Here is a 15,599-nt window from a genome sequence, read left to right as displayed (position 1 = left end):
TTCTCTCCTGTGTGAATGCGCTGGTGTTGTTGGACATGACTCTGACGATTAAAAGTGTTCCCACTCTGTGAGCAGTGCTACGGCTTCTCTCCTGTGTGACTGTGCTGGTGTTTTTGGAGATGACTCTGCTGAGTAAAACTCTACCCACACTATGAGCAGTGGTATGGCTTCTTTCCTGTGTGAATGCTCTGGTGTGTTTGGAGAGTACTCTGCAGAGTAAAACTCTTTCCACACTGTGAGCAGTGATACAGCTTCTCTCCTGTGTGAATGTGCTGGTGTTGTTGGCGATGACTCTGACGAGTAAAACTCTTTCCACACTGTGAGCAGCTAAACGGCTTCTCTCCTGTGTGAATGCGCTGGTGTTGTTGGACAGCACTCTGACGAGTAAAACTCCTTCCACACTGTGGGCAGTGATACGGCTTCTCTCCTGTGTGAATGCGCTGATGATGTTGGAGAACACTCTGCTGAGTAAAAATCTTCCCACACTGTGAGCAGTGACATGGTTTCTCTCCTGTGTGAATGCACTGGTGTTGTTGGAGATGACTCTGATGAGTAAAAGTTTTCTCACACTGTGATCAGTGATGCGGCTTCTCTCCTGTCTGAATGCGCTGGTGTTGTTGGAGATGTCTCTGACGAGTAAAACTCTTCCCACATTGTGAGCAGTGGTACGGCTTCTCTCCTGTGTGACTGTGCTGGTGTTTTTTGAGATGACTCTGCTGAGTAAAACTCTTCCCACACTGTGAGGAGTGATAAGGCTTCTCTCCTGTGTGAATGCGCTGGTGTGTTTGGAGATGACTCTGATGAGTAAAACTCTTCCCACACTGTGGGCAGTGATACGGCTTCTCTCCTGTGTGAATGCGCTGATGATGTTGGAGATCACTCTGCTGAGTAAAACTCTTCCCACTATGTGAGCAGTGATATGGATTCTCTCCTGTGTGAATGTGCTGGTGTTGTTGGAGATGACTCTGACGAGTAAAAGTCTTCCCACACTGTGAGCAGAGATACGGCTTCTCTCCTGTGTGAATGCGCTGGTGTTGTTGGAGATGTCTCTCATGAGTAAAACTCTTCCCACATTGTGAGCAGTGCTACGGCTACTCTCCTGTGTGACTGTGCTGGTGTTTTTGGAGATCACTCTTCCCACACTGTGAGCAGTGATACCGCTTCTTTCCTGTGTGAATGCTCTGGTGTGTTTGGAGAGCACTCTGCAGAGTAAAACTCTTTCCACACTGTGAGCAGTGATACAGCTTCTCAACTGTGTGAATGCGCTGGTGTTGTTGGAGATGACTCTGACGAGTAAAACTCTTTCCACACTGTGAGCAGTGATACAGCTTCTCTCCTGTGTGAATGCGCTGGTGTGTTTGGAGAGCACTCTGGTGAGTAAAACTCTTTCCACACTGTGAGCAGCGATATGGTTTCTCTCCTGTGTGAATGCGGTGGTGTGTTTGGAGAGCACTCTGGTGAGTAAAAACTTCCCACACTGTGAGCAGCGAAACGGATTCTCTCCTGTGTGAATGCGCTGATGATGTTGGAGATCACTCTGCTGAGTAAAACTTTTCCCACTCTGTGAACAGTGATATGGTTTCTCTCCTGTGTGAATGCGCTGATGATGTTGTAGATCACTCTGCTGAGTAAAACTCTTCCCACACTGTGAGCAGTGATACGGCTTCTCTTCTGTGTGAATGCGCTGCTGTTGTTGGAGAGCACTCTGATGAGTAAAACTCTTTCCACAATGTGAGCAGTGATACGGCTTCTCTCCTGTGTGACTGCGTTGGTGTGTTTGGAGATTACTCTGCTGAGTAAAACTCTTTCCACACTGTGAGCAGTCATACGGCTTCTCTCCTGTGTGAATGCGCTGGTGAGTTTGGAGAGCACTCTGGTGAGTAAAACTCTTCCCACACTCTGAGCAGCGATATGGTTTCTCTGCTGAGTGAATGAGCTGGTTTTGGTGGAGAGCACTCTGGTGAGGAAAACTCTTCCCAGATTGTGAGCACTGATACGGTTTCACTCCTGTTTGAAAGCGCTGGTGTTTTTGTAGAGCACTCTTGCGAGTAAAACTCTTTCCACACTGTGAGCAGTGAAACGACTTCTCTCCTGTGTGAATGCTATGGTGTGTTTGGAGAGCACTCTGATGAGTAAAACTCTTCCAACACTGTGAGCAGTGATACGGCTTCTCTCCTGTGTGAATGCGCTGTTGTTGTTGGAGATGACTCTGACGAGTAAAACTCTTCCCACACTGTGAGCAGTGAAACTGCTTCTCTCCTGTGTGAATGCGCTGGTGTTGTTGGAGATGACTCTGACGAGTAAAACTCGTTCCACACTGTGAGCAGTGATACGGCTTCTCTCCTGTGTGAATGCGCTCGTGTGTATGGAGAGCACTCTGGTTAGTAAAACTCCTTCCACACTGTGAGCAGTGAAACGGCTTCTCTCCTGTGTGAATGCTATGGTGTGTCTGGAGAGCACTCTGATGAGTAAAACTCTTCCCACACTGTGAGCAGTGATACGGCTTCTCTCCTGTGTGAATGCGCTGGTGTTATTGGAGATGACTCTGACGAGTAAATCTCTTCCCACACTGTGAGCAGTGATACGGCTTCTTTCCTGTGTGAATCAGAGATGGGGGGACTCGAGTCCATGACTTGACTCGAGTCCGACTCGAGTCGCCAGATTTGTGACTTGTGACTTACTTGATCAATATTAAGAAAAGACTTGACTTGACTTTGACTTGCTTTTCCTGACCTGCGACTTGACTTGACTTTTGTCATGTGACTTGACAAGTCACATTACAAAAACCTGTCTGGTTAAAACATGCCTTGTTAAAAAAAACAAAACAAATAAATTATTAGATCGATATTGCTTAATTGTGCGCGGGTGTTCCTGGCCTGCTGCATATCAGCAAACCTGGCAACCCCACTCCTCCCAACGCAACTTGCAGGCATGAGCGATCAGATGGAGAGATGGCGAGCTCTTCGACCAACACCATCCCGAAAATTATACATTATGGATTCAAAGACTATTGGACAACACAAAATAAAAGAGGAGCGACATGCAACATCTGCGATGCTAAAGTTTCTGATACTGCAAGCACTACATCAAATTTCATCAGACATTTCAGGACAGCTCATAGAGAAAGGTGAGTAACGATGTGACTTTTGCTGCTTGGCTGCTAACATCTGAGACTTCTACAACAGAGACTACTAGGCTATAGTGGCTTGATACGTTAATATTTTAATATTAGCTAAAAAAACAAAACGTACCGTAGAATGCGAAATAGCTGCAAGCAGTGCTAACATTATGACTAACGGTTAGTGCTAGCAGCGTCTGAAAACAATGTTCTGGTGTTACAGCTAACTTAGTTAGCACTAACGTTAGCGCTGTTTGCAACTATTTAGTCTACTACTTTGTGTTTTTTAGCTAATATTAAAATTTGGCAGTTTGGTGATTAAGCTCATTAATGTAAACACGTATGGTCAAAGAAAGAGCTAGTTGAGGCACGAGATTAAATTTAACATAACGTAAGGACAAGAGGGGAAGAAAAACAACTGCAAACAAAATTTGAACGATGCATTTGCACAGAGACGGTTGGACTTTGATTTGCATCCCTGAGCTTAAACACCAAAACTGGCTAGTCATGAATGTAGTCCTTTGCACAGGGAGCACTGGCGTGCACACGTGCGCTTACATTTCTCCAGTTGGAAACCTGCGAGCTCTTTCAGGGTGAAAAAAAAAAAAAAAAAACAGCCCAGCACGCAGTTGCGCACTTCTTGTTCAGACAAATGATTTCGTTTTATCAGCAAACCCAGAGGATTTCACACACTGCTCAAATGTAACGAGTAACGACTGTATGGTACTTCAGTAACTAATGATGTTAAGTAAATTGGAACTGCAATGTGTTACGTTCCTATGTTCCATCCTGACAAAATGTTTAGATATGAAGAGTACCTTCGCTCAAAAGCAGCTCCAACGACAGACTCAAGTCAGCCACCAATCTCCCAGTTCATCACAAGTAACAAGCAACACTACACTTCTAGCCATCCCCAGCAGAACGCCATCACACGTTCAATACTTTCAGACCTGGTTATTGATTGCAACTTACCATTGTCCATCATAGAACACCCAAGTTTCCGGCGCTTCATGTCTATTGTTGACACAAGGTACAACCCTGTAAGCCGAAGAACTCTTACTTCAAAACTGGATGATGTAGTGCTGGAAAAGCAGACAAAACTAAAGAACAGTCTTGCAAATGCTGAAAATCTGTCAGTCACAGTTGACATATGGTCAGATCGGAAAATGCGGGGCTTCCTAGGAGTTACTGCTCACTGGTTGGATATTGGAGAAGGTGGACTAGTCCTGAAATCTGCTTTGCTGGCTTGTAATAGGTTCAGCGGTTCCCATACAGGGGAAAGAATATGTGAGGAATTTGAGCAAATTTGTGACGAGTACCAAATCAAAAGGAAGCTATTGCACATCATATGCGATAATGCTGCAAATATGAGAAAAGCATTCAGCACTTGTTTTCCACAACATGGAGATGAAGAGGATGACGAAGATGAAGGAGTTGAGGACAACAACTTGTGGACTGACTTGCCAGTCGAAGACCAAGAGAGGGTGGATGGTTTTCTCCAAGATAAATCTCAGACAAGACAGCAGTGTTTTGCCCACACGTTGCAGTTAGTTGTCGGGGATGGCTTAAAAGACACAAAAATAGCTAATGCAGCTCTTGCAAAGGCCTGCAAGCTGAGCAATTTACTCCACAGCAGCACTTCCTTCAAGGACATTTTTGAGAGAGAGTTTGGGCAATCTGGCATCCCTTCCTCTGTTGTCACGCGTTGGAACTCAACACTTACGCAGTTGAAAGCGGTACTGAAATGTGACGCCACAAAGCTCACCGCCATTCTACAAGAGTCTGGCCACAAAGAGATAGCATTCACATCAAGAGAATGGAGTCAAATCCAAGAGTTGGTGCATGTGCTTGAGCCTTTTGTCGAAGCCACTGACCTCACTCAAGGTGAAAAAGTGGTAACCATAAGTGCAGTGGTCCCCTGTGTCCTCTCCCTCAACCACCATCTGGAAAACTTAAAAGGCACTATGTGCTACTTGGGGGCCTTCATCAAAACCTTACAGACATCTCTTCAAAGGAGGTTCAAGGGGATTTTCGTAAATGTGAAGATGGCAGAAAACTCATCATCTGATTGCCAGCCATTGCCCTTCTCTGACCCACTGTATCTGAAGGCAGCCATGCTGGATCCTTCGTTTGGCAGCATGTGGGTCATACATGATGTTTTGGTCCCTGACAACACTAAGGAGGAGGTGTCAAAGATGATCAAAGGTATGTTACAGCTTTATTGTAAATACATATCAAGTTAATCCATATATAAAAAATATTGTGGTATATACATTATCATATTACTTGGTGATTGAGTGATATTGTTTTTGCTTTTGCTCAAGACTTGATTCTGGAAGAAGCAGTGAAAGTCACTCCAACGAACCCACGCATAGAAGAGGAAGAAGAGGCCCAGGCGACAGAGCCGCAGTCAAGCCTCTTTGCATCCTACCAGAACAAGAGACAAAAGAAGGACTCTGCGTCAACACCTCATATGCAGCTCACACACTTCCTGGACATTTGTAGTGGACAGGACTGTCTCCACTTCTGGGCACTGAACAGGCACACCCTTCCTTCTCTCTTCAAGGTTGTGGTAAGACTGTTGCATATCCCTGCATCCAGTGCCCCGGTTGAACGTGTGTTTAGCCATGGTGGTGTGATCATGAGACCCCATCGGTCGCAACTCAGTGCAAGGGTTTTAACTAGTTTGGTTTTTTGCAAGTGTAATGGCCACTGGTAATGGCTCACAACTCAAGATATTCTGATGCTTTGTTACTGTAGGCTCACATTGTTTTTCACATTGCTCTCTCTCTCTCTCTCTCTCTCTATCTCACACACACACACTCTCTCACACACACCCACCCACACACACACCCACCCACACACACACACACACAATTGTTGAATTAAGCACATTGTTCTTCAACTGTTCCTATGTTTCTTTTTATATACAGTATGTGATAATTGCCACAGATACCCGACCACAAAATGAGCAATCCAGTATTTCAGTGTGTGCACATTTAGCTACAGTGCTTCACTCATTCTCACACACACACACACACACACACACACACACACACACACACAGAGGGAAAAACAACTGTTGTTTTCTGACTCAGGATAACAGATTTTCATATTATTATTAATGTATTATCATACATTGTTTAATTTCACATACAGTAATGAGATTATTTCATGTGGTGTAAGTAATAAAAATCTGTTTTAGATTCATTCATTTTCAGCTGATTCATTAACTCGTTAGTGTGCATAAAAAAGATGGTTTTGGTTTGGTGAATACAGACATTTGAAAAACTAATGACTTGACTCATGACTCGACTTGACTTGCTTGACTTAAGCTCTGCTTGGACTTGACTTACTTGATCCTCCTATAGAGATGACTTGGACTTACTTGAGACTTGAGGGCTAAGACTTGTGACTTACTTGAGACTTGCATGTATGGGACTTACTCCCATCTCTGGTGTGAATGCTCTGGTGTGTTTTGAGAGCACTCTGGTGAGTAAAACTCTTTCCACACTGTGAGCAGTGATACAGCTTCTCTCCTGTGTGAATGCGCTGGTGTGTATGGAGAGCACTCTGTTGAGTAAAACTCCTTCCACACTGTGAGCAGTGAAACGGCTTCTCTCCTGTGTGAATGCGCTGGTGTCGTTGGAGATGACTCTGACGACTAAAAATCTTCCCACTCTGTGAGCAGCGATATGGTTTCTCTACTCAGTGAATTCGCTGTTGTGTTTGGAGAGCACTCTGGTGAGTAAAACACTTCCCACACTGTGAGCAGTGATGTGGTTTTTCTCCTGTGTGAATGCTCTGGTGTGTTTGGAGATGACTCTGCAGAGTAAAACACTTTCCACACTGTGAGCAGTGATACGGCTTCTCTCCTGTGTGAATGCACTGGTGTGTTTGGAGAGCACTCTGGTGAGTAAAACTCCTTCCACACTGTGAGCAGTGAAATGGCTTCTCTCCTGTGTGAATGCGCTGGTGTTGTTGGAGATGACTCTGTCGAGTAAAACTCTTCCCACACTGTGAGCAGTGATACGGCTGCTCTCCTGTATGACTGCGTTGGTGTTTTTGGAGATGACTCTGCTGAGTAAAACTCTTCCCACACTGTGAGCAGTGATACGGCTTCTTTCCTGTGTGAATGCTCTGGTGTGTTTTTAGAGCACTCTGGTGAGTAAAACTCTTTCCACACTGTGAGGAGTGAAACAGCTTCTCTCCTGTGTGAATGCGCTGGTGTTGTTGTAGATGACTCTGACGAGTAAAACTCTTCCCACACTGTGAGCAGTGATACGGCTTCTCTCCTGTGTGAATGCGCTGGTGTGTATGCAGAGCACTCTGGTGAGTAAAACTCCTTCCACACTGTGAGCAGTGAAATGGCTTCTCTCCTGTGTGAATGTGCTGGTGTTGTTGGAGATGACTCTGACGACTAAAAATCTTCCCACACTGTGAGCAGCGATATGGTTTCTCTTCTGAGTGAATGCGCTGGTGTGTTTGGAGAGCACTCTGGTGAGTAAAACACTTCCCACACTTTGAGCAGTGATATGGTTTCTCTCCTGTGTGAATGCTCTGGTGTGTTTGGAGATGACTTTGACGAGTAAAACTCTTTCCACACTGTGAGCAGTGATACGGCTTCTCTCCTGTATGACTGCATTGGTGTTTTTGGAGATGACTCTGCTGAGTAAAACTCTTCCCACACTCTGAGCAGTGAAACGGCTTCTCACCTGTGTCAATGCGCTGGTGTTGTTGGAGATGACTCTGATGAGTAAAACTCCTTCCACTTTGTGAGCAGTGATACGGCTTCTCTCCTGTGTGAATGCGCTGGTGTTGTTGGAGAGCACTCTGGCGAGTAAAACTCCTTCCACACTGTGAGCAGTGATACGGCTTCTCTCCTGTGTGAATGCGCTGGTGTTGTTGGAGAGCACTCTGGTGAGTAAAACTCTTCCCACACTGTGAGCAGCGATATGGTTTCTCTGCTGAGTGAATGAGCTGGTTTTCATGGAGAGCACTCTGACGAGTAAAACTCTTTCCACACTGTCAGCAGTGATACAGTTTCTCACTTGAGTGAATGCGCTGGTGTTGTTGGAGAGCACTCTGGCGAGTAAAACTCCTTGCACACCGTGAGCAGTTAAACGGCTTCTCTACTGTGTCAATACCCTGGTGTAGTTGGAGAGCACTCTGGTGAGTAAAACTCTTTGAGCAATTGTAACCCTATGGGATTTTGGGTACAATCTGAATTCATTGTTTTTTGTTTGTGTTAATTTCATGAAAAAAAAAAGTGTTTACTAAGTGTTAAAAATCTTTTAGAATAATTTCTGTTAAAATTCATATTGTTTTTGGTATAATTCATTTTCCTTGTAATGGTTCAGTGACATAAGAGGTGAAAGGGCAAGGTGAGGGAGGAAGTAGAATCTCGACACGAGGTTCCGGAAGACGGGAGAAGAAGGGGAGAAAGGAGGAGATCCCATGTTGGAGTTGTCTGTGAATATTCTCAGTCATCCAGGTCATAGTAACTATGGGTGGTAAAAGAGAGCAACTGGACTTGCTTGAAAATTCTTGAAGACGTTTCACCTCTCATCCGAAAGGCTTCTTCAGTTCTGTCTGGCTGGTAGGGAGTATCAGGTATTTATCCTCTCATGGATGAAAAGCTCATCTAAGGTGTCGTTGAGTCATCCTGTTGGCGTGGGTCACTGGGGGCTGAATGTGAATGGCCTCGAGAGTCTTTAGGGTGATCAATGGATTGCCCGTTAAGGTGATCAATGGAATGCTGATTCTCTCTGTCCTCCTGTGAGCCACTGAAAACAGCTGGGTTTTGGTGTGCATTCAGTTGTCTGGGAAGTGTGCCAAGGAAGTGTGCCCTGAAGCAGAAATTGGTCCACCCTAAGGACAGAATACCCAGACACAAACAGGACAACGTGGTGTATGCAATTCAGTGCAGTGAGCAATGCACGGACTCGTATATTGGTGAAACCAAGCAACCGCTTCACAGGCGTATGGCTCAACACAGGAGAGCCAGTTCCTCAGGCCAGGACTCTGCTGTCTACCTTCATCTTAACAACAAAGGACACTCATTTCAGGATTCCAACGTACGCATTTTAGCCAGAGAGGATCGTTGGTATGAGCGAGGAGTTAAAGAAGCCATTTTTGTCAACCTGGAACGGCCATCACTGAACAGAGGTGGGGGTCTAAGACATAATTTATCAGCCACCTACAATGCAGTCCTTGGCACACTTCCCAGACAACTGAATGCACACCAAAACCCAGCTGTTTTCAGTGGCTCACAGGAGGACAGAGAGAATCAGCATTCCATTAATCACCTTAACGGGCAATCCATTGATCACCCTAACGACTCTCCAGGCCATTCACATTCAGCCCCCAGTGACCCACGCCAACAGGATGACTCAACGACACCTTAGATGAGCTTTTCATCCATGAGAGGATAAATACCTGATACTCCCTACCAGTCAGACAGAACTGAAGAAGCCTTTCGGATGAGAGGTGAAACGTCTTCAAGAATTTTCAAGCAAGTCCAGTTGCTCTCTTTTACCACCCATAGTTACCATGTTGGAGTTGTGCCGAGAAAGTTAGCCTGTAATGGTGTAAAAGTGTATGTTTAGTGACCTTGTAAGTAGATGCACGGACAGTGAATCTTATTACTGTGTTACAACGTTAATCGATAGTGCTGCATATGTGAACTGTCAAACTTGTGGGAGATGGATGCTGGACACTGCCGCCTGCTCATCTGATCGACGCAGCGTTGTGCCTTGGTGGAGAGTTTCCGAGGTTTGCTAATGAGAGGTCAACATGACCACTCTTAAAGCCCCGTTCCCGAATCGACCTGACACTACAGTGGATTTTCGCGAGGACATCCCCACTTCATCTCGCTAACCCAGCGTGTGAAACTGAGGAGACCGCCTACACGTGAGTTTTTTTTTTCTTCTGGCGCTTGCAGCGCGAAGCAGCCATTTTGTTTGGCTACTACAAATCTCGAGCAACACAGGCCTGCAACGATTGTCTCACAAGTCATTGGGTACCCTTTACTTCTTTTACTTTGTGTTAAGGTTATAAGTATTTAGCTATATGCCGGCTTTAGGATATGAGGTGTAGTGTAAATGTTACTTGTCATTAGAAAAGACAAGGGGTCATCTGAAATACTGGTCACTCACATATTTTAAGTTCATTTAAAACATTGGTCATTGAAATATTTTAAGTTTATGGGAAATACTGGTCATTGATGGGCTATAGGCCACAGTTTTGGGTTTAAGTTTTATATTCTCAATAACAGAAATGAGAACTTATTTAATTTCATTTATAAACCTTTGATATTGTTTTGTAACTATGTAAATAAGATATTTTTTCAGTAAATAGTTAAACTGAAATGTTGTTTATTGCTTTTCATTCTCATTGATGGTAAATGTGGTGATGGTTAAAGATACTAAGCCAAGTGCATAGTAAGAATCAAAAGTAGTGGTCACACTATTGAAACAGTATTTTTAGTTAGTAGGATAAAGTATAATAGTATTATTATTCTGTAAGTATTTAAAGGTTTAGTGCAGTCAGTGTTACTTTCGAACATTAATTAAAACCTGAGAGAGAGATCTCTCGCATTCAAAAGAATTCGGGGAGCGCACTCCAGAGACGGCTAGACACGCTAGGGGGCTCTGCATAAAATGGGGGCTCATCTGGGATTCAGACTGAGATTAATGTAATTAGGTAAATAACACTGACATTTAAGCAATTTTCATACTGCTAACATTAGCCTATACATTTAATTTGCATTTTAGATAGTTTTACTACTTTGACTTAAAGCTCAAAATAAAATGGAACCTCAGAGTAGCACTGTAGAATTAGTGAAAGAGCTCAAAGAATGGTGCAAAAAGGAAGAGTTGGATGAGGCCCATGCCCTTATGGTGCTTATTCCTAGAGAAACTAATAATACCGAAATTGAAGAAACCTTGGGCTCTATCAAAGCACTCGGCCGAGTGCGGGTGAGAGGACGAACACTCAGCTTGAAGAGGCAGCATTTCTCCGTGCTTTGCGAATGCAAAGAGAAGGTGGACCCCACTAAAGTGCCTTCAGAACTATCGCCAAGTGGGCAAGAGGACAAGTGGAGAATTGTTATCTCGTCTGAAAGCCTTGGAGAGGAAGGTGATTTTCCTGAGACTCCACCGAGTGCCTCTGCTGACACCCTTATTCGTGCAGAGGGTGACTTGTTGTCTAAAATGGCAAAACCCTCAAACGAGAATTCTAGTTATCGACGTTTGAGAATATTCTCTGGGACTGTGCCGACCCCAACCGGGGAGGAGTCATATGAGCATTGGATTGAGCATGCGCATCTGATGGTAGATGAAAGCGACTGTTCCTTAAAGGAGAAGCGAAGGTGTATAATGGAGAGTCTGAAAGGGCCAGCGTTAGCTGTGGTTAAGGCTGTTAGAGCCGCTGATTCCGATGTTAGTCCTATGCAGTGCTTAGAAGCTATTGAAAGTGCTTTTGGATCTGCAGAGACGGGCGAAGACCTATATTTTGCTTTTAGGTTACTACAGCAGCAACCTCAAGAAAACTTGTCTGACTTTCTTAGACGCTTAGAGCTCTCTTTGACAAAGGTAATTCGCCATGGGGGTCTACCAATAGAACGTGCCAATCGTGCTCGAGTGGAACAGCTTCTGAGGGGCGCTGTCCACTCTGATATGATGTTAGTGCAACTCAAACTCAGGGAAAGGAAAGGGAATCCTCCGTCTTTCTTGGAGCTGCTTAGTGAGATTCGAAGTGAAGAAGAGTACGAGTCTTCAAGAGCGAAGCTCAACTCATCTGTCAAGCGTGTGCAGGCCCAGCCTAATGCAGATGAAAGTCGGGAGGACATACAGAAGCTGAGAGCTGAACTGCAAGAACTCAGGTCAATGTTCACCTCTATGAAATCTGCTCCTAGCCAAACACTAGCAGATGGAAAAGAGTGTGAATCACTGACAAAAAGAACTGCTGCAGAGACAGAATGTGAGAGTGAAATAGCTGCCCTGCGAAAACAGGTGAAAAGCCTGCAAAAGCAACTGGAAAGTAAAAAGTCAAAAGTCTCTGAATCCCCTGCTACAGCCCTTAGGGTAGAGCACACTAGGCAGCACCAAGTGAGAGCAGACAGCAGCCATCTGGCCCCTCTGATGGGAACTTCTGCTATCGCTGTGGTGAAGATCATCACTATTCGGCTAAGTGCCGTAATGCAGACAATCCCACCAAAGTGATTCAGAAGTTAATCCAAGCGCTGAAAAGAGCAAAGCAAAGTGAACCTTCCAGACCAACACCCGAAAGCGGTGACAAAGTATGTTCTGCTAAGAGAAGTGCTGCAGTAACATTGAAAAGAGACATTCCACCAGGACTTATAGGTCCTTCTTCGGTTATTCCTGTGAAAATAAATGGCCAACAGTGTCATGCTCTCCTGGATAGTGGCTCACAAATCACCATTGTCTTTGAGGGATGGTACAGACGGCACTTACCTGATGTCCCGATCCAGCCAGTATCAGGGCTAGCAATATGGGGTCTAAGCGACACAAGTTATCCCTATCTAGGCTATGTAGTGGTGGACATGGAGTTTCCAGAGAAAGTCGCTGGCACCAATGAGACTTTGTCTGTTCTAGCCCTGATTTGCCCCAGTCCCCAGAGCCCTGAACAGACTCCTGTGATCCTCGGCACGAATGCAAACTTGTTTCAGAGACTAATGCAGCTGTGCAGAGAGACCACTGGAGTGGATATTGCCCGGACGCTTGGCATCAAAGCAAAAGACTCTGTTGTGCACAAAGATACCACTGAGGGAAAAGAGGAAGAAATTGGACAGGTGAAGTGGATGGGTCCAGGCTCCCTCACTGTTCCCCCTGGAGGTGAATGTTGTGCCATTTGTGAAATAGAGCTGACGAGACCTTTGGAGGATGATGTGTTGATGGTCGAGGCATCGCCTACCAACCCCTTACCCTCTGGGATGTTGCTACAGCCAATGGTAGTGCCAACCACTGCAGTGGAGGAGGGCACTTTCACTGTCATGCTCCAGAGTGAGTCTCTAAAGAATACCGTTCTCCCAGCTGGGACTGTCCTAGGCCAAGTATGCCATGCTGATCCAGTCGTGCCAGCTTCTACGACCGATCCTGACTTGAGGACTGTTCCTACGAAGTTAGACCCACAAATGATCCAGTTCAGTGACTCGCCTATCCCCCACCATTGGAAGGAGCGGCTCCGTCAAAAGTTGTGTCAGAGAGCAACAGTATTTTCGCTACATGAGTGGGATGTTGGTCTGGCAAAGGATGTTGAGCACCACATCTGAATGACAGATCCAAAGCCTTTTAGAGAACGATCAAGGCGGCTGGCGCCAGCAGATATCGATGACGTGTGTAAACACTTGCAGGAGCTGTTAAAAGCTGGTATAATTAAGGAGTCCCATAGCCAGTATGCATCACCCATAGTGATAGCCCGAAAAAAGAATGGGCAAATTAGGATGTGCATTGACTACCGGACGCTAAACAGCCGTACGATTCCAGACCAGTACACAACCCCACGCATAGATGATGCGTTAGATTGCCTGTCAGGGAGCAAATGGTTTTCGGTCCTCGATTTGCATAGTGGATACTACCAGATAGTCATGGCAGAAGAGGACAAGGAAAAAACCGCCTTCATTTGTCCCCTTGGGTTCTTCCAGTTTGAAAGAATGCCCCAGGGCATAACTGGCGCTCCAGCCACATTCCAAAGACTCATGGAGAAGGCCATAGGGGATATGAATCTCCTTCAAGTATTAGTTTATTTGGACGATCTTATCGTCTTTGGCCGTTCATTGGAGGAGCATGAAGAACGCCTCTTAAAGGTGTTAGACAGGTTAGAAGAGGTAGGACTAAAGCTCTCCCTTGACAAGTGTCAATTCTGTCAGCCCAGGGTCAAGTATGTCGGTCACATAGTGTCAGCTGAGGGTGTCGCAACAGACCCTGAGAAGATAGAAGCGGTTGCTAGGTGGCCTAAGCCCATGGACCTGAAGTCCTTGCGCTCATTTCTAGGTTTCTGTGGCTATTATAGACGCTTTATAGCAAACTATTCCTCCATCGTAAGGCCCCTTACTGAACTGACAAAAGGATATGCACCCACTCATGGAGGAAGGAAACAGATCCTAGACAAGTCTAAGACCTATTTCAAAGACTCTGAGCCATTCAACGAGAGATGGGATCAGTCATGCACAAACGCCTTCCATCAAATCATTCAGTGTCTGACTGAAGCCCCGGTGCTGGCATTTGCAGATGCCAACAAGCCATATGTCCTGCACATGGATGCAAGTTTCAAGGGGCTCGGTGCCATACTATATCAGCAACATCCAGAAGGATTGAGGCCAGTGGCATTTGCCAGCCAGAAGTTGAGCTCTCCAGAACAAAAGTACCCTGTGCATCAGCTGGAGTTCCTTGCCCTTAAGTGGGCAGTCGTTGATAAATTTCACGACTACCTTTATGGGGCTAAGTTTACCGTTTGCACAGATAATAATCCTTTGACTTATGTGCTTACCACGGCTAAGCTGAATGCAACAGGTCACAGGTGGCTCGCAGCTTTGGCTATGTATGACTTTGATGTCCAATATAGGCCTGGTAAGGCTAACATAGACGCAGACCTGTTGTCTCGCAACACACCAGATGTGACCAGTGCTGAAGCATGGAATAACATGTCCGAAAGTGTAGTTAAGTCCATATGCCGATTGGTGCAGTTGGGTGAATCTTCAACTGCCTCGCCCAGATATGTGGAGCAGTTGGGAGCCTCACCTGCTTGCATTCCAGATGCATATGCTTTCCCATCCCAGTTATACCTGAACTCATTAGAGCAACTTTCCAAAAGTGACTTGATGACGGCTCAGGGGAAAGACGCTGTGATAAAGAAGGTAATTGAGGCCTTTTGTTATGGAGCAGGGTGTCGGGGGCCTTAGAAGTTAACACACAGATACGGCAGGAGGCAAAAGATGACGTTTTTGCCTTTTATTTTTGGCACACCACAGATAAGATAATGAGCCAGAGGCCAATAACTAACTAAAATAAACCAAAACAAAAATACAGAAAAATATAACTATACAATATTTACAAACATACAGAAAATAAACCGGCTACGTGGAGCCAAAATAAACAAACAAAAGATAAGCTAGCCTAAGGCTCAAGAAAGCACAATTCAAATCAATGTACTCACACAGCTGAGTGTAGGACAGAGCAATATAAACACAGGTCTTGTCTCTACCTGGCTCTCCCAACAACTGAACACATCACCATTATAAGTGATACCTGTCTCCTCCCTATAGTTGGCCAATACACTTGCCTAAACCAAAAAGCAAAGAGAGTTTTTAGTTAGGCACTCAATAATAACTAATTTAAACATTTTAAAATAGCGCTATAAAGAAATACATATTCTCAGGCCTTACAAAAAATACACAAATACATATACATATAGGTACACCAATACCAACTATTCAGATATCTTACACGTTTAACCGTCA

At 45.0% G+C, this 15,599-nt stretch overlaps 1 protein-coding gene and 1 pseudogene across 1 annotated transcript; one reads left to right on the top strand and one right to left on the bottom strand.

Moving 5' to 3' along the window:
- Positions 1 to 305: 305 nt before the first annotated feature.
- LOC132868085 (zinc finger protein 585A-like) lies at positions 306 to 8,577 on the bottom strand (annotated as a pseudogene).
- Positions 8,578 to 10,929: 2,352 nt separating this feature from the next.
- LOC132868084 (paraneoplastic antigen Ma2-like) lies at positions 10,930 to 12,342 on the top strand. Its single transcript, XM_060901044.1, has one exon. It carries the CDS (start codon positions 10,930 to 10,932, stop codon positions 12,340 to 12,342), a length of 1,413 nt encoding a protein of 470 aa, XP_060757027.1.
- The last annotated feature ends 3,257 nt before the right edge of the window (positions 12,343 to 15,599 follow it).

Source organism: Neoarius graeffei, chromosome 19 (assembly GCF_027579695.1).
Source record: "Neoarius graeffei isolate fNeoGra1 chromosome 19, fNeoGra1.pri, whole genome shotgun sequence".
NCBI lineage: Eukaryota > Metazoa > Chordata > Actinopteri > Siluriformes > Ariidae > Neoarius > Neoarius graeffei.
Note: the sequence above shows the minus strand (reverse complement) of the source record. Positions and strands in the feature narration are given on the sequence as shown.

Coding starts and splice junctions, on each gene's coding strand:
- LOC132868084 (XM_060901044.1), top strand. CDS start 10,930: ATGGAACCTCAGAGTAGCACTGTAGAATTAGTGAAAGAGCTCAAAGAA.